The sequence below is a fragment of the Emys orbicularis genome, chromosome 5 (genome assembly GCF_028017835.1).
Source record: "Emys orbicularis isolate rEmyOrb1 chromosome 5, rEmyOrb1.hap1, whole genome shotgun sequence".
In the NCBI taxonomy this organism is placed as follows: domain Eukaryota; kingdom Metazoa; phylum Chordata; order Testudines; family Emydidae; genus Emys; species Emys orbicularis.
Genome location: NC_088687.1, coordinates 106896260 through 106914473, shown reverse-complemented (window position 1 = coordinate 106914473; position 18214 = coordinate 106896260). Strand labels below are relative to the sequence as shown.

General features: G+C 40.1%; 1 protein-coding gene across 2 annotated transcripts in view; it reads left to right on the top strand.

Annotated features, from left to right (window-relative positions):
• Window positions 1–8284, top strand: part of PCDH7 (protocadherin 7) — a 385049-nt gene extending 376765 nt beyond the window's left edge. For both annotated transcript variants that reach the window (XM_065405319.1, XM_065405318.1), the window contains one exon: window positions 7905–8284. In XM_065405319.1, coding sequence (XP_065261391.1) covers window positions 7905–8284 — 380 coding nt within the window. The remainder of the gene's footprint in view (window positions 1–7904) is intronic.
• Window positions 8285–18214: the final 9930 nt, after the last annotated feature.

Here is an 18214-nt window from a genome sequence, read left to right as displayed (position 1 = left end):
AGATGACATTGTACATCATCTACACTGGCTTCCTGTTTTTAAGGTTTTCTTTACAATTATGACAGCTAGAGGCCCTCTCACAACCACTCTCTCCCTCCTCCCTCAAAGTGAGACTGCAAAACAATTGAGAGGCCTGTTTGTGCATGCCTGGCTAGTCCTACACACACACAACCCCTCAAATGGCAAACCTTACATTTCTGAAAACACTCCTGTAAAAGTATCAACAGCAGGTCATACAAAAAGCTGATATTTTAAAAATACAAACTATAGGAAAGATATGTGCTCCAGTGTTTCCTGTCCAAAGTGCTGGGGACCAGGATGATCCTAAGAAATTGGGGAAGAGAACCTACATTTTTATTAGGGTTACCATATTTTAATTTTAAAAAAGGAGGACACTCCACGGGGCCCCGCCTCCGCCCCTTCCCCGTCCCCAGCCCCGCCCCTTCCCCAAAGTCCCTGCCCCAACTCTGCCCCCTCCCCTGAACGCTCCGCCCCCTGCTTCTCCCCCTCCCCTGCTTCCCGCGAATCAAATGTTCGCGGGAAGCCTGAAACAGGGAGGCAGCAGGTAAGCTGGGGCAGGGCACGGCGCGGCCCAGTCCGCCCCCCCCCGGCCAAGCGGCTCCCTTTGGCGGCCGGCCGGCCCAGGCCAAGAGGCTCTGGTCCCGGCGTCTCCTGCCCAGCTTGGCTCGGGCCCTGGGGCACCGGGCGCTGGGCCCCGGCCGAGCACCGCCGGCCCCGCACTGCTGGCCCGGCCCCCAGCCCCCGGCCGAGCACCCCCAGCCCCGCACCGCCGGCCCCAGCCCCACACCGCTGGCCCCAGTGGCTCCGGCTCCTGGCCAAGCACGGCCGGTCCCTCCCTCCCTATTTTCCTGGACATGTCCGGCTTTTTGGGATTTCCTCCCAGACGGGGATTTGAGGCCCAAAAAGCCCGACATGTCCGGGAAAATCTGGACGTATGGTAACCCTATTTTTGTACTTTGTGTTATAGGCAAGGAGATAAGAGACAAAGAACAGCCACGTGGGCTAGAAACTGAGCCACAGGGTTATATATGTCCTGCACAATGCCTCATCTGTCTCACTTTTTGTAATGTATTGACGTGTTAGCTGCATCAGCAGATGCATGAGTTGGATAATCTCCTTTTTTTCAGTGCAGTTGTCTCTAGGTTGGAAAATAATAAGTAACAACATGCTGCAGTTTAGACTTGGGCACTAATGTTTCATGTTGTTAGAAGTGGACTATTTGGCATTTTCTGGTCTTTTGCATGCCCAGGTACTCACTCACTCATATTTCCAACCTCCATAAAGAAGAAAGCATAAGTGCTAGTATTATTTTATTTGTAACCTGGTAATTGCCACAACATATGCTAAATGCTTTGCAAACATTGCCCTAAAGAAGTTAGTTTCAGTCCAAGATTTTAAAATGTGGCTGCTAAATTTAGGCACTCAATTAAGTGATCTGGCTGTCTAAAAGTGCAAAATTTCCAGAAACTTCCACTGAAGTTAATGGGAACTGCTGAGCGCTCAAGGATTTTTTGAAATTTGTCTGCTTTTTTTAGATGCCTAAACCTGGACACAGTAGCCTAATTTAGGTATCTGGTTTTAAAAATTCTATGCTAAGAAGACAAGTGATATGTAAAGGTGAAAGACTATCGGCAGTGCATGGGAGGATATGGAATAGAGATATTATTCTTTTTTATTTTAGAAAAAGTGGGATTAAAATGAGTAGTGTATGCACAAAATAAAAACTATAAAAATAATAAGAAAATCTATACAAGGAGGAATACTGTCCCATAAGGATCATTCTCTTACTCATTAGCACAGTTTATATATATATATAATAATATTTATCTTTGACATTTTAAAGTATCTGTTTGAATCAAAGGATATGTCTGCAGTGCAAAAAAAGACCTTCAGCAGGAAGTCTTGGGGCCTGGCTCAGCTGATTCAGGCTGATTCTACAGGGCTAAAAATAACAATGTAGATGTTCAGGTTTGGGTTGGAGCCGGGGCTCTGAGGGAAGAGGATCTCTGAGCCTGGGCTCCAGCCTGAGCCTAAATGTCGACACTGCTAGCTTTGTTCCATAGTACAAGGCCAAGTTAATTGACACCGGCTTTGAGATTCACTGCTGCAGGTTTTTTATTTTTGGGAAGGGGGGTGGCTCAGTGTTAGATGTACCTATGGAATTTTAAGATATGGGACGATGATAGAAATCTGGTTTAGTCTTTCTTGATGATTTATCTACCAACTGTGATGACAAATACTGCAATATGTCTTATCCGATTAGGCTTGTCAGTTAGTAGTGTGGTCTCCACTGAAGGGTTTAATTTTAAAATGAGTTCTTTATTTAAAACATCATGTCTCATTGCTGCAGATGTGTTTGGATGTGGATTATGCTGCAGGTAAAAAGCAACTTTTAGTTAAATGTAAAAAGTAGAAATTAGTCTCATTTGGGAGCTAGCAGCTCTTGATTATGAAGAGATAAAAATGTAAGAGCACTGCATTTCAATCTGGACCCATAATCAGTAGGAATAATATTAATTACTTGGTAGGTGAAATAATTGTATGTGGTGGGTTATATGGAATATAAGATTAATGCACTTCATAAAGAAGAAAAATAGTCCTGAAGTACAACATAATGTTGGACACCTTTTATATGCCACATTACAGCAGTTAAATAAACAAGGCTCAATTTCAACAAAATACTTAAACAACTTTTAAACATATAACTAATCCTATCCCTATTTAGCAAGGGTGGGATTTTGATAAGCACTCAGCATTGTCCTAGCTCTACTGCCATTGACGCCTGCAGTGCTTTTGAAAATTCCACCCCAAAGTACTCAAGCAAATGCTTAACTTTTTAACGTAAGTATAGTTCCATCCACTGGGCGTACTTGTCTGCTTAAAGTTCAAGCACACGCTTGAATGCATTGCTGGTGAGGAAGCAATTGGAGGACAACCACAGTATCCTTATGCAATCAATTCTACTTGAAAGGAGAGCTAGCCAAAAGAGTAGTTTTCAAATTACTGTATCATATTTCACTGTAGCTTTCTGGATTTAGTGGCAAATATCATGGTTTCAGAATGAAGAAATTGAAAACAAACTTTGCATTTGTCTGAAAGGGAGGAAGGGTTGCAATGGAGTGCCAAACAAAATCCAATACTTTATCCAATGTCAGACTCTTTATGACTTCAGTGAGCATTGGATCAGGCCCTGTCTGATATATTAAGGAAAATACAATAACCTAAAATATGCCAGTTTACTCCTGGGGAAATGCCGCGCCACTGTGCATGTGCATAATTAATGAGCCATGCATATTTTTAATTTTTTGCACAGAAAAAAGCTTCGGCTGGAAAGTTTGTTGCAGTTCCACCTTTTGCCCACCAGAGGGTGCTAGGGAAGAGAGCGCCTGCCTTTTTCACAGCGCTCATCGGGCCAGGTCAGGAGACAGGGGCTACGGGCAGACAGACAGTGTGGGGCTGCTGGGAAGTTAGACAAGGACTCATTAGGGCTAGTGGGGGAGACAGACTGGGGCAGGGGCTGAGTGGGAGTGGAGGTGCAGGGCCACGGGGGTAGGAGGTGCTCGGCCACATGGTGATGGGGGAGCGGGTGCAGGGCCACATAGGGAGAGGAGGTGGCTGAGCTGGGGCACAGAGACACATGCGGACGGGGGGAGAATTTTCAATGTTTTGGCTCAGAATTCCCCAGGAGTAAGTAGTTGATTCAAAATAATTGAAACTATGCTTTTACTTATTTATACTGCCATGTTAAATGTAAACAGATCAAATACTGCCACTCAGTAGATATTTAAAACTGTTGTAATAGTAATTCAAATAATATGATTATTTTGAATGGTCATTGATTTTATAAATCATTTTCAAACAGAGACTTTATTAGGGGAAAAGATAGGTAGGAATGAGTTTTGCCTTGTTCTAAATAAAAAAATAAGATGATTTGCCTGCTTAAAAATCAGTATCATATGGGCGTCAGCAATACATTATTATGCTTGCTTCTTACCTTTAGGGAGTGAGAGAGTAATTCTACGCTAACCATGATGAACAGTGCAGTTTTCCTGTTATAGTCTCTGCATTCTGTGTACAACTCCCAGGCCACAGTAGTTTAAGAATTGATAGGCTGACAAATGACAATATTTCTGTTATCCATCACCAAAGAAGAAAACTGTGAGTCATAGCTGAGACTAAATTCAAAAGTCTTTGAAAAGCAAAAATAAAAAATAACCCTAACTCATTGTCAAGTACACATGAGTAACAACGGTTGACCAATATAGGATCCAATCCTGTTCTTATTGAAGTCAGTGGGATATTGAAACCTTAAACAGTATACAACATTATTTTAATTAGAGAATTGTACACAATATAAAATATTCATGAACTGAATTTATAGTGGGTCCCATGAAAATCTTGACACTTATGGCTAGATTCACAAGGGGACTTAAGTGTTGCAATTAGGGTGACCAGACAGCAAATGTGAAAAATCGGGACAGGGGGTGGGGGGTAATAGGAGCCTATATAAGAAAAAGACCCAAAAATCGGGACTGTCCCTATAAAATTGGGACATCTGGTCACCCTAGTTGCAATGTCTAACTTTTTGGCACTGAGAAAATCACTGGGATTCACAAACCTTAAGTGTTCAGGCTTCCTATACACTGAGTGGAGGGAGATAAGTGCCTAAGAATGGGATTCACAAAAGCCAGCATGCTAGGAACTCCTTGCCTCAGCTAACCACTGGGAGAAGGGTGTGTTCTTAGCCTTAACCCACTCAGGAGTTCAGTGCCTAAATCCAGGCTGGAGGGAGGTGCCTAGTGATGTTTCAGATTCTCACTGAGGCTTTAGCGAGGAAAACCACCATCAACCTTTAGCTTAGTGGTTAGGATAATCACTTGGGATGTGGGAGACCAAAGATTCAAATCCCCCCTTTGCCTGAGTGGGAGAGAGATTTGAACATCTCTCAGGTAAACACTCTTAACTACTGAGTTATGGGATATTCTGATGTGGAGCTCTCAATCTCGCCTGTTGAAGCTTTATATAGTCACTGGGACAGAGAGAACAAGAGAGAGCACAAGCATGAGAGTGACTTGAACATCGTGATTACAGCACTCATCCAGGATGTGGGCAACCCAGGATCCAGTCCCCCTGCTCCAAGGATTCTGTAATTATTTATACAATGTGGAACAGCTTCAACAGGAGAGACTGAGATTTACATCAGAATACCCTATAACTAGGTTTGGAAGAATTAGATTTTTATCAGTAAATCCAGGTAAACATCAATTTCATCATATACATACAAACCAACAACAATATTTCTATCAATAATTGAAATTTTCAGATAGGCCAAGTTAAAAAAAAATGATGCTGGAGTATTTTAGAGTTTGATTTAAGGATATTTACTTTGTATATTTTGACCTATGTTGACAATTTGTGGGTTGTTGATTCAAAAAATTACAGTTTTATAACCACTATCTACTCTCATTAAATAGTCTGACCCTCTTCTGTTGACTGACCCCCACATAATTTCCTGAACCTGGACATTTAAATAGATAAAAATCTAAAAAAAGCTGTAAAATAAACACCAATATTAGGTGTCTAAAAATAAAAATCAAATTCTGTCAAGCTAATGCATATCCCTGTGGTAAGGACACTCACCTGAGTTAGGAGACTCCTGTTCAACTCTCTTATTACGTATAAGGGGTATGTGAACCAGGGGTCTCCCACATCCCAGGTGAGTATCCAAACCACTGGGCTAAAGGTTATACGGGAGGTTTCTCCTCCTGAGCTATTTTGGGTGGAATTAGGTCGCCTCTGAGCCCACCTACAAAATCAAGCCCCACTGGCAAGTTAGGTGGAGGAACTCCTCTCTTTCCCCAGTTTGTGAATCACACTGGAGTGTAGGTGGGAGATTGGTATCCAGATGCCTAACGTAAGGCAGCAATGTGCATGTTCAGAGGCAGGAACATAGGCATCCAAGGAAGTTTTACTGCAAAAACATAGGTACCATGTGAGTTTAGGCACTTACAGGATCCAGGGGCAGTTTGGTGGAGGTTTTATGAATACATGTTGTACCTAAATCCCTCTGTGAATCTAGCCCTTAGTGCTCTATGATAGTTAATTGTAAGATGGTACAATCTTTTCAGTATTCCCTATGGGGAATTCCAGAGGTAATCTTCCTCAGGTAAGCGTCACGGTGGGATAAACATGAAGGGTGGGATTTCCAAAAGTATTGAGTGTTAGTATAACTCTGATTCCACTGAAATTGTGGACTGAGTAGAATTTTTTCCATTGAGTGATGAGTGCAGATTTAAGGCAACACTAAGCACCTGTGAAAATCCCACCCCAAGATCTTACCCACTGCAAATCTTTTCATACAACTGGGGGCGGGGGGGAGGGGGGGAGGGGAGAGGGGAATGGCTAGTTATGATAGAAATTAAAGTTAATTTATGTAGGGTGGTTTGTTTTTTTTTGATTCATTAAACTGCAAAGCAATAAATATTTCCCAGTGGGATTTGATAGTAATCAAAAAGATCATAGGGCAAACAAAACGTAAGAAGGTGAAATAGGGTAAAATGCAATTAATTTGAAACTATTAAATTGTATAATAATTAAGATTAAAAACTGTGTATAACCTACCTATTGTCATAAGGCCAGATTTTGCTACTCTTCCTTGTGCTGAGTAGTACCTTACTTGAATTAGACTAATAGTAACTGGGATTGCTCACAGAGTAGAGTACTATTCGATGTAAACCAGGGTATCAGAATTTGGCCCAATTTTTGGAACTCTGTGTGTGTGTATGTATGTATGTGTGTGTATGTGTGTGTGTGTATATGTATATATATATATATATATATATATATATATATATATATATATATATATATATATATATATATATATATAAACATACTTTTCTAATTTCAGTTGCAATTATGTAAATATCAAAATAATTTAACAACATCTGCCTCTAACAGGCTGCAGCACTGAGCCCTGTCTGAATCAAAAGCCCAGCTGATTTCAGTGAGTGGCCTACTTGTATAAGAGCTGAAAGATTTTTGCTTCAGAGGTCAGGAACCACAGCATTCTACACAGCACATCGTAGTCACAAAACATTTTCCTTTCAGCCAACACTTCAGCAGTCAGGTTCCTACATGAACACACACAACACCTTTGACTGTACATATTAGACTGGAAAGGGGGGTTGCATGCACTTATCCATTACTGTTTTTAATTTGCTTTTTACATGTCCATGTATTTACAGCTTAGGCCCTTATCCTCAAAGGTATTTAGGCACCTAAATGTCTTTGAGGATCTGGGTCCTAAGCCTCAATCCTGAGAAGATTTATGCACATGCTTAACTTTATATACACAAAACCCTGGGGATGACAACAGGACTTCTCGCACATAGCATGTGCATAAGTGTTCGGAGGATCAGGGCCTTAAATTCTATTAATAAGACACTGAAATGTGTTTTACAAAGAATCCAAAAGAAAGGTTTTGTATTTAAATCAGTTAAAGAAAATGGGCAGCACAAAATGAGGCATCTGGCTGATTATGGCAGTGTGAGTATCCAGTCAAGTTAAGATTCACAAGCTAATTGGTACCAAAAGTTGTTAAATATTATGCCTAAAATAATATCATATGTCAAGAAGTGCCTTTGTGCCCACACTTCTCATTAATTTGTGCTGCCAATGTCTGGAAGAATTGCATACATTGTTGTTGCATATGACATATGTATTATTAAAGTTAACATGCGGTTCAGTGATTTTTACCTTTAAAGATTTTGTCAATGCAAAAACTTTTAAAAATACTTTGTTTTAAAAGTTTGTTAATCACATTGATTAAGGGAAGACATTTTCAGTATATTTTTAAAAAGGAAATTCTCCTCTGTTTTCAGACTCGAGGCCTCTACCAGATGTAGCCCTGACAGGGAAATGTACTCGAGAGTGTGATGAATATGGTCACTCGGACTCCTGCTGGATGCCAGTTCGCACTTCGCCTGAAAGGAAGCAGAAGAGCCAGCCAAAACTCTCCACCTTCATGCCCGTTGATGAACGGGGCAGTCAGGAAAAGCTGGCCAATGGAGAAGCCTCCCTCATGGGTGATCGCAACAGAAACCTCCTGAACAAAAAGTTGACCTCATCCTATGAGACCTTCAACGCAGCTAGCTTCAGCAAAAATGAGGAAGCCAATCCAGAGGATATCCCCCTTACACAGACAGGGGAATACAAGCCATCTCCTGTCAATACTCTAACTAGAAGAGAAGTTTACCTGTAGGTTATAAAGAAGCCACAACAAGGTTCATTCATGTATAAGAAGGAAAAGGGGCAAAAAATCTTAAAATCAAAACAGTTTAGCACGAGAAAAAAAAAAAGAAAAAAAAAGAGGGGGCCACCAAAGAGACAAAAGCTTTGCCTGCCACTTCTGCCTCCATATCAGGCATTTAATTATATAGTCCGCCTGACTATACTGTACAATGTAGAAACCATTGTTGTTACTTGCATGTTTAATCCCCCTCACTGATTTTTATTTTCTTAAATTTCTGGTTGCAAATTGCTTTCATGGTAACAAGCCTGATTAAAAGAACACAACACATTGTTGTTACCCCTCTGCTGAAGCATGATTTAAGCCACTCTGATTTTGTTTGATTGTCACCTGGCTTGTTAAGGATAACAGGTCAGGGAAAATATACTCCAAGCATATCATCTGAATATTGCTGATCCCCATCAGGGATGATCCTTTAGAAACCGTACAAATATAGAGGTAAATATAAAGAGATGGCCATTAATAGGCACTTTGTGAAGATCACAGCTTTAATTTTCTCACCTGAGGCTTGAAGCAAGAGAATTATACTCAGCCTGAGACTGCAGTCCAAAAGGTGGCATATTTCCCTATGAATCATGAACTCTGGGTTCTGTTTTATCCATAGAATGAACTCTCTATCGGCTTACTTCAGCGTAACAAAATTAATGTCATATGTACCGTAGCATACTAATGATAAACTGTTAAACTCATGTTATTTTGGACAAGACGTACATCTAGTTGGGATGATCATAGTAACTAAAAAGGCCAAAGATCGCACTATGGATCAGGGGAATTGCTAAGTATTTGGTCTTGGCTTAGAAATTTAGTGTACCCACAAACCATATGCATGCACACATAAATACACATTCAATTACATTTTGCACAGCAGCATAGTCCACAATCCCAGATGACCTACTACTACTTCAATGGATTTTAGTAGAATGCCCAAAGGAACTGCTAAGATGTTTGCTGATAATGTTATAACAACATACAGCATCTACTGTATGATATGATACTACCAGTTCCAGGGAATATTTTCCAAAAGGTTACCTTTAAAATAAATAAATAAATAAATAAAAATCAGAGGCTGTGTTGATGTCACCCAGAACACTTTTGGGGGAAGATGGATGGCGGGGAAATGGTGTGATGCAGTGACAAGAGTATATTGCAAGTCAAGTACAATTTCTTCTCTTCACAGTGCAAGGTATGCTTGCTAAATCTTTTGTCATCAATGTTGCCAACTGTGTTTGTGAAAGGTACGATGCAGGTTTTCTTGAAACACAAGTGCATTAAAACAGTCCTGTGCAATATGAAACAATGTAAAGACTCAACACACTTAAGGAGGGTAACAAATGGTCAGATTGACTTGAACATTGATATGATACTTTACACGATAGATTGAGAGAAGTCACAAGGAATCCAAACTAATCATGATAGCAAAGAGCTATGGCCAGTGACGATTCTCACAGTATGCACTTCGTAAAGGGAATAGGAAACAAAACAGGTTTTTTGTGCAATAAAAGCAACAAAATGTATAAGAAGGACTTGAGCTAGTTGCTTCGTAGCTGATGATGTAGTAATTGAATACTGAATTCAGACATTCAGATGAAAATGACAATCAGTCAACACAGTGCGGACAGTTTGAGAAGGGTGCAAACATTCAAATCCCTGGGTGTTTAACCTGGCATTAGGGCATGGCTAGATGGCTGTCTAGTAGACCGTAGTCACAATGTAGCTTTGGGTAGTTTCTTCCTTTTGAAGAATTACATAGAAAATATAACATTAAACAGCCTGAAATATAGGTTGATAAATCAGTACAACTCATCACAACATTTACTTTTCAAATTCTCTTCTCTACATAGAGGGGTGCCCTTTTTGGCCATTACATTCCCCTCTTAAGTTTAGTTTTCATTTTGATGCTAGTTTGTGTGTAGAAGTTATGATGAATGGAGACATGTTATGAAGAAAAAATATTAAAACAAAGATTAATAATTGAACTTTTTTACATTTAATTATTTAAATTATGGAGAGATGCAAATTAGTACTTTATGATAAGACTGTAAAGAGCAGTTACTGCATTGTATAATCTGTAAGTACCTGTTAAGGGGAAAAAAAAAGATTCTAAAGATGCTTATGTAATGTATACACCGTTTTATTGCACGCTTCAACAGAATACAGAATTGCATAACAGATGTTCAACAAAACTTTTTTTCTTTAATAGGAACTTTTTATTGTAATACTACAGTTGAAAACCACTAGATGACTTGTTTAAATATATCTTTAAACCCTTTGTCTAAAAAGCTAATAATACAGGTCATACAAGACCTTCAGATAAATGGATCAGCAGTCACTCACCTGTTTTTGCACCACATAAGGCAGTCATGCCATTGTCATTTACTTGTGAGCAACTCCTTAGAACTAAAATGGGTGTGAAAAGAATAAAAAAAAAATCAATGTACTTTAAATATTCACAGTACTTCTAATAGAACTACCCGTCATAACATGTCAATTACTATTATGACCTGGCATGACACAGAAATACATTTTGTGTTTGTAGTTTTTTTCATTTGAAATAGGTTAATCTGGTGCCACTCCACATATAGAGTGCTTTTGTAAAAATAAACACATAAAACGAAATGAAGTAAAAAAAAAATTTAGAGCGAATGCAAAATATGCAACTGTGCCTTTTATACCTGTTGTTATAGTAGAAAGGTAATTGGGTTTGGGCACTGAGGGGTAATGGGCTATTCCCAACTTTTTTGAACCTGTATATTGATCCCTGTTTATTTTCTGATAAATTATAAATAATATATTTAAAAAAATGCCTTCTGCCAAACTCAGATATTGGACCAGTCTTAAGTATCTTTGATTATGAAAACCAGATTGTAGCTTAGGTATGTGCTGCTTTTTTGTTTTCCTTCCAATCTACTGCCTGGAAGGCTACAGTATAGATTATAATAGATAAATACCATATAGTTACTTAGGAAGGTGTCATAAGTTCATTTTGCCAGGAAAATTGATGATTTAGTGTCTCTTAATTGCTTTTAGCTGCCATTCCATTTTGGTTGTACAGTATAAAAATTGTCCTTTTTTTCCTTCCATGGGAAACTCAAATGAACTTTGCATGTATTTTACATTAGGACACATTTATAGATGACGCATAACTATATAACTTTTTATATGTATTAGAGAAGTCTGTAGCTTCAGTCTAAAATCTAATGCTCCCTCTGAACCTCCAGATCTACTATATTATTCAATATGGTTTCTGACTGGCCTGCTGCCTGAGTTTCAGGAAAAAAAAACCAAGGTAGATATTATTTTTATGTGAGGAAGAACTAAAACGGGATCGAAGATGCTTGGCTGAAAGGCTACCCTAGGAAGTTGTCAAGTAGGAAATGTAGAGCAAAGCCAAATGAATCTGCCATAAATACAGCTGTTGCTAAAAGGCTTTTAAGGAACTTGAACAACAAAGCAGTTTCTTATGTTATATCAGTTATAAATATACAGTGTTTCCTTAAGAAATGAAAGAGAGTAGAGGACAACAGTAGAAATGAATGTAGTCCAGCAATTAAACTGAGCTGCTGCCCGAAGAGCATAACACATGGAAGAAGGCATCATTTTCCAGCTACCTGGGGTACACTTTCAGACAACTTTTTCCTAAATTTTAAAGCACTTGCATTCAGTGTGGTACGATCTGTTTGTAATATTAATCATTGACTATTGTTCTGCAACTTGGATGTTGATAGTGAAGCAGAGAACAATTTATCATTGTTTATTATGAGTCACTATGCACGCACCTATGCTAAACATGGCAAAATGTATTAAACGCTAGTCCACCTCTATTTATGAAATATTTTACATAATTTAATTTGCTTTTGTACAGTTTTATGTAAATAAATTGCTTGTCATTTTTGTCTCTGCAAATTAAAAATATAACATGTTCAAATGGTTGCCTATTGGCCAGTGTACTTTCTCTGACAGGTTATTTCACTTTGGAAGACATTGAACAAATTCACAGGCTAGTTTGAGCAGAACATTTAGATCTATTTCATGCATGTAAAAAAAAAAAAAAATGCTGCTCTGGTAACTGGCCCCTTCAGCTGGCAATGTAACTGTGGCATTACTTTTCTCTGTAGTGAAGTGCACTATGGATTAGTTACATTCCACACTTCATGTTCTGACTATTACTTGGCCTGTTTTAACTGGAGAAATAAAATATTTGGCATGGTAGTACTTCTTTCCCATTAACGTTGAAAGTGACCTGTCTTTTTAAAGCATTTAGAAAATGTTTACATTAAAGTGAAAAAAAAAATCTAAGTGAAAGTACAGCTGTGTTTATTCACACAATAAAACAGGAATTTACTCCTTGGGGGTAAAAAGACATGTCTAGTTCTTTTTTTAAAAAAGTTCAGTAGTATTGACAATTAGGATGAAATGTCTGATCAGAAAGGGTGCAGTGCCAGGGCTCTCACAAGGTTTTGCAGAGCAGTATGCAATAGCGCATGCAGCTCCTTCCCATGTCTGAACCAGGTCCTCCCATTTCCGCATACCCACTTAGGATCACAAACAACACAGAGCAGAAAAGTGAGAAGAAGCTGATCTTGTACCTACCAGGATCAAACAATCTGTGGTTAAAACAAAGATATATAGGTCCCAACTCTCCTCTCTCCCGTTTTATTTTTGACCAATGCATCTCCCAACTATTTAACTAAAAAGTGCACTTATGTACCTGATTGAGAGGTGAATTAGTCCCTTACTATTTTTCCTCTTTTTGTTTTTCTGCCTTTGATCCTACCATACAGAAACATTGTGATTTTTTTTTTAAACCATGTGCTGAATTTTTCCTATAAATATAATATTGCAAGGGAGAGCTTGCTAAATGTTGCTGTGGAGTTCCACTGAACAATACAAAAAAAGTCAGATAAATCCCATTACCTTAGCTGCAGAATAGGCTTTGAGATTTTATAAGTCTAAATTGACTAGTACTCAAATTTTTATGGCTCGTGTGTGATTATCGACCTATGAGATGGTACTTTTCCCTAACCTTGCCTTATCTCTTCAAGTGCATATGTCAAGGAGGCGTCTTCCTTTTAGCAGAGATCTAAAATTTGTGTGTCTGTGGAAAGGTTTCAAACCTTAAACTGACCCTAAGTTTCCTGAGTGGCTAGTCATAACCCCCTCCAGAGGCATCATTTTAATGAGTAGCTTCAATCAGTCTTTCATGCTTACTTTATACTAATTCTATACACAAGGCATGACCTTCTGTTTGTTTGTTTTGTGTTTTATTTTCACTCTTCTCTAAAACTTGTTTACAAACTGCATCTAGGAAGGTGATTAAAGCAAGAAAAAATAAATTTCCTGATCTGCAAGGAATGGTAAGAGATAAGAATGTAAAATGGAGAAAGTAAACAATTTATACTCCCCTCTAACCCTGGCTTCATTTCTCCCTCTTGATTTGCAGTAAAATGTAAATCTTGTGCAGTGACTGAATTTAATATGAGTGACCTAGGCAGAAGTAATTTTATGTGTGTAGAAGATTCTTGATAGTTCATAAATGTGCAAGCTTGTACTGATAGATGAATCAACACCAAAATTATACCAAAGGCATGAAGGTTTAGTTTGTCTAGTGAAACACACTATGATCTCAGACAGACTGTTCATAAAAGGGGGAGAGAGAAGGTACACTTGATACTGAGGGAAAATTGCTTGCAATGGTATGGTAATATGCATCAAATAACCAGGAAAATTGTTAAAGCAAGATGTTCAGTACTTGTGCACACAGAGAGAGAGAAAAGTTTGAGGCTGAGCCAGTAATGTGGAAGGAATATGCAATCATGGGTTACAACTGGAAGAAATTTGCTGTTCATCATGGATACCTTAGCATCTCAAATTTATTTAAAAACCTTGCAACAAAATTGATAAACCTGTGCTATAAACTACTTATCTACTATGGACCTCCTTAATTACCAGTAGAAAACCCTTTCTAAACAGAATCCAAGGAATGGGGAAAGAAGTGGCTTTATCTTATCTTTGGTTGCCCTCATCATAGAGGCAGCCACAGGCTAATGTAGCCCCCAAAGTGCAAGTTGTAGTAATTTTAGTGCTACTGTAACTTGCACTGCCTGCAACTGTTTCTCTAGAACCCAAAGGTTTCCAGAGCAAAAGCAACTCCAGTGCTATTCTCCTGACCCTGGAATATCCTGTATAATAGGGAATGACCAAGAGCAGGTGCCATAAAACCCCCATGCGAGGGAAGTTCTCAATAGGCCATTTAACCCAGCTTTCCAGAAGGGACAGAGCGGGGCAAAAGATCCAATATTCGATGGACACTCCGTTTGATACCAGCTGCCAACTAGACATTGAGCTGTTGATCACTACGCGTTGAGCCCGACGATCTAGCCAGCTTTCTATCCACCTTATAGTCCATTCATCCAGCCCATACTTCTTTAACTTGCTGTCAAGAATACTGTGGGAGACCGTATCAAAAGCTTTGCTAAAGTCAAGTAATAACACGTCCACTGCTTTCCCCTCATCCACAGAACCAGTTATCTCATCATAGAAGGCAATTAGGTTAGTCAGGCATGACTTGCCCTTGGTGAATCCATGCTGACTGTTCTTGATCACTTTCCTCTCCTCAAAATGCTTCAAAATTGATTCCTTGAAGACCTGCTCCATGATTTTTCCAGGGACTGAGGGGAGGCTGACTGGCCTGTAGTTCCCCAGATCCTCCTCCTTCCCTTTTTTAAAGATGGGCATTCCATTAGCCTTTTTCCAGTCTTCCGGGACCTCCCCTGATCGCCATGAGTTTTTAAAGATAATGGTCAATGGTGCTGCAATCATATCTGCCAACTCCTTTAGCACCCTCGGATGCAGTGCATCCATCCCCTGGACTTGTGCTCGTCCAGCTTTTCTAAATAGTCCTGAACCATTTCTTTCTCCACAGAGGGCAGGTCACCTCCTCCCATACTATGCTGCCCAGTGCAGTAGTCTGGGAGATGACCTTGTTTGTGAAGACAGAGGCAAAAAAAGCATTAAGTACATTAGCTTTTTCCCCATCCTCTGTCACTAGGTTGCCTCCCCCATTCAGTAAGGGGCCCACACTTTCCTTGACCACCTTCTTGTTGCTAACATACCTGTAGAAACCCTTCTTGTTACTCTTAACACTGCTTGCTAGTTGCAACTCCAATTGTGATTTGGCCTTCCTGATTTCACTCCTGCATGCCTGAGCAATATTTGTATACTCCTCTCTGTCATTTGTCTAAGCTTCTTTTTTGTGTTTAAGATCAGCAAGGATTTCACTGTTAAGCCAAGCTGGTCGCCTGCCATATTTACTATTCTTTTTACACATCAGGATCGTTTGTTCCTGCAACCTCAATAAGGATTCTTTAAAATACAGCCAGTTCTCCTGGACTCCTTTCTCCCTTATGTTATTCTCCCAGGGGATCCTGCCCATCAGTTCCCTGAGGGAGTCAGTCTGCTTTTCTGAAGTCCAGGGTCTGTATTCTGCTGCTCTCACTTCTTCCTTTTGTTAGGATTCTGAACTTTACTATCTCGTGGTCACTTCCTCCCAGGTTCCCATCCACTTTTTCTTTCCCTACTAATTCTTCTCTTCTTGACCTGCTGGTCACAAACAGAGCACGGCCCCCTAGTTGGTTCCTCCAGCACTTGCACCAGGAAGTTGTCCCCTACACTTTCCAAAAACTTCCTGGATTGTCTGTGCACTGATGTATTGCTCTCCCGGCAGATATCGGGGTGATTGAAGCCCCCATGAGAACCAGGGCCTGTGATCTAGTAACTTCTGTTAGTTGCCTGAAGATAGCCTCATCCTCCTCATCCCCCTGGTCTGGTGGTCTATAACAGACTCCCACCACAACATCACGGTTGTTGCTCACACTTCTAAACTTAATCCAGAGACTCTCAGGTTTTTCTGCAGTTTCATACTGGAGCTCTGAGCAGTCATACTGCTCTCCTACATACAATGCAACTTCCCCACCTTTTCTGCCCTGTCTGTCCTTCCTGAACAGTTTTTATCCATCCATGACAGTACTCCAGTCATGTGAGTTATTCCACCAAGTCTCTGTTATTCCAATCACATCATAATTCCTTGACTGTGCCAGGACTTCGAGTTCTCCCTGCTTGTTTCCCAGACTTCTTGCGTTTGTATATAGGCACTTAATATAACTCACTGATTGTCCTGCTTTCTCAGTATGAGGCTGGAATCCTCCCCTCATGCGCTCTCCTGCTCATGCTTCCTCCTGATATCCCACTTCCCCACTTACTTCAGGGTTTTGGTCTCCTACCCCCGGTGAACCTAGTTTAAAGCCCTCCTCGCTAGGTTAGCCGGCCTGCTTGCGAAGATACTCTTCCCTCTCTTCATTAGGTGGAGCCCGTCTCTGCCTAGCAATCCTCCTTCTTGGAACAATGGTCAAAGAATCCATCTATACACTCCAAACAGGTACACTTTGGAGTACGTGTCCACCTTACTCACACACTACCTCCTCAGGAATGCACACACTTATACCCTCCCTGAAAACTCTACACACACACACAATGTCCCCAAGATAATTAAATGTATTTGCCCCCTCCCCCCGAGTAATCACAAACTGTCCCTCTATTCCAGCCCCATCCATATTTCTTCCTCTGACAGAGGAAAGTGCTGGTGGTCAGAAGTCCTTTACTCGATCTGTTTTTTTTTTTTTTAATCAATTGTTTAATTTTTGCAGCTCACTTAAATCTGGGCAGCTGCACAATCTTTCTGTTGTTTGAGGCTGGTCCTAAATATGAGCCAATGTTATGCTATGCGTTGAAAGTGGAACAACAGCTAATTTTGCATAGCTGACATCTCTGAACCTTCATCCTGCTCTTGAAATAACCCGGTCCTTTTCCAGCATCAGGAAGGCTGGAAGGAGCCAATTAGGGTGACCAGATGAGAAGAAGAAAATATCGGGACACCGGGGGGAGAGGGGTGGTTTCCGCTGGCGGAGCAAAAAAAAAAAAAAAAAGAGTGCTGCCAGCGGAACAAAAAAAAAACTGCCGGCGAAATATCAGGACAAATTGCGTCCCGACCAGACGCAGGCCAAACACCGAAAAATTGGGACGTCTGGTCACCCTAGAGCCAATGTTCAAGCTAAGGTGGTGCTTTTATACAAATTATCAAAAATGTTCTACAGATTTTAAGTGATTTGGTCAGAGTTAAATAATAAATTGTTGCACAGGGAGAGTAAATAAGAGGCAGAGGCATGGGAGGAAAGACATCTTTTAAGATGAGATTTTAAAAGGATGGTGAGTCAATGACGTGCATAGATACACGATGGCTCTTTCAGATGGCCAAAGATACAGCGGAATCCCACCCCACCACCAGTCGTAAGATTGTGTTAAGTAGAAAGAGAAGGTGTGTAAGGCTAGATGAGTGGAAGTAGCAGTGCCAGATGACCGGAGAGATTATATTTATCAAGTGTATTGGATCGAGTCTGTGGAGAGTTAAAAACCAAGCAAGAACTGCTCAGTGGTACTATAAACAGGTGCTTGCTCAAAGACAGTGTTCATGCTGCACTGAAGGCACAGTAAGGATGAATAAGTGGAGAGCTATGTAGACTGTACAAAAACAGCTTCAGTCTCAATACAGCCTCATTCTTCATTTCTCTTACTAATTCATTCCCATAAATAGCTGGAATGAATGTAAGAATATTTTAAACACCAGCTGACCTTTTTTTCCCCCACTTGACATCTGCTTTGCTTTCTCCCACCTCATTCTGAAGGAGACATGAGCACCAGAACATTAGGTGATTTCATATTCTTTCCCTGTCTGACCTTTGACTATCTGGCAGGCAACATGTTCCTATCCTTATTTTTAAGGAGCATTAAATCATCTGAGAAGCCCTCAACCACTGCTGTAAAAGTGAA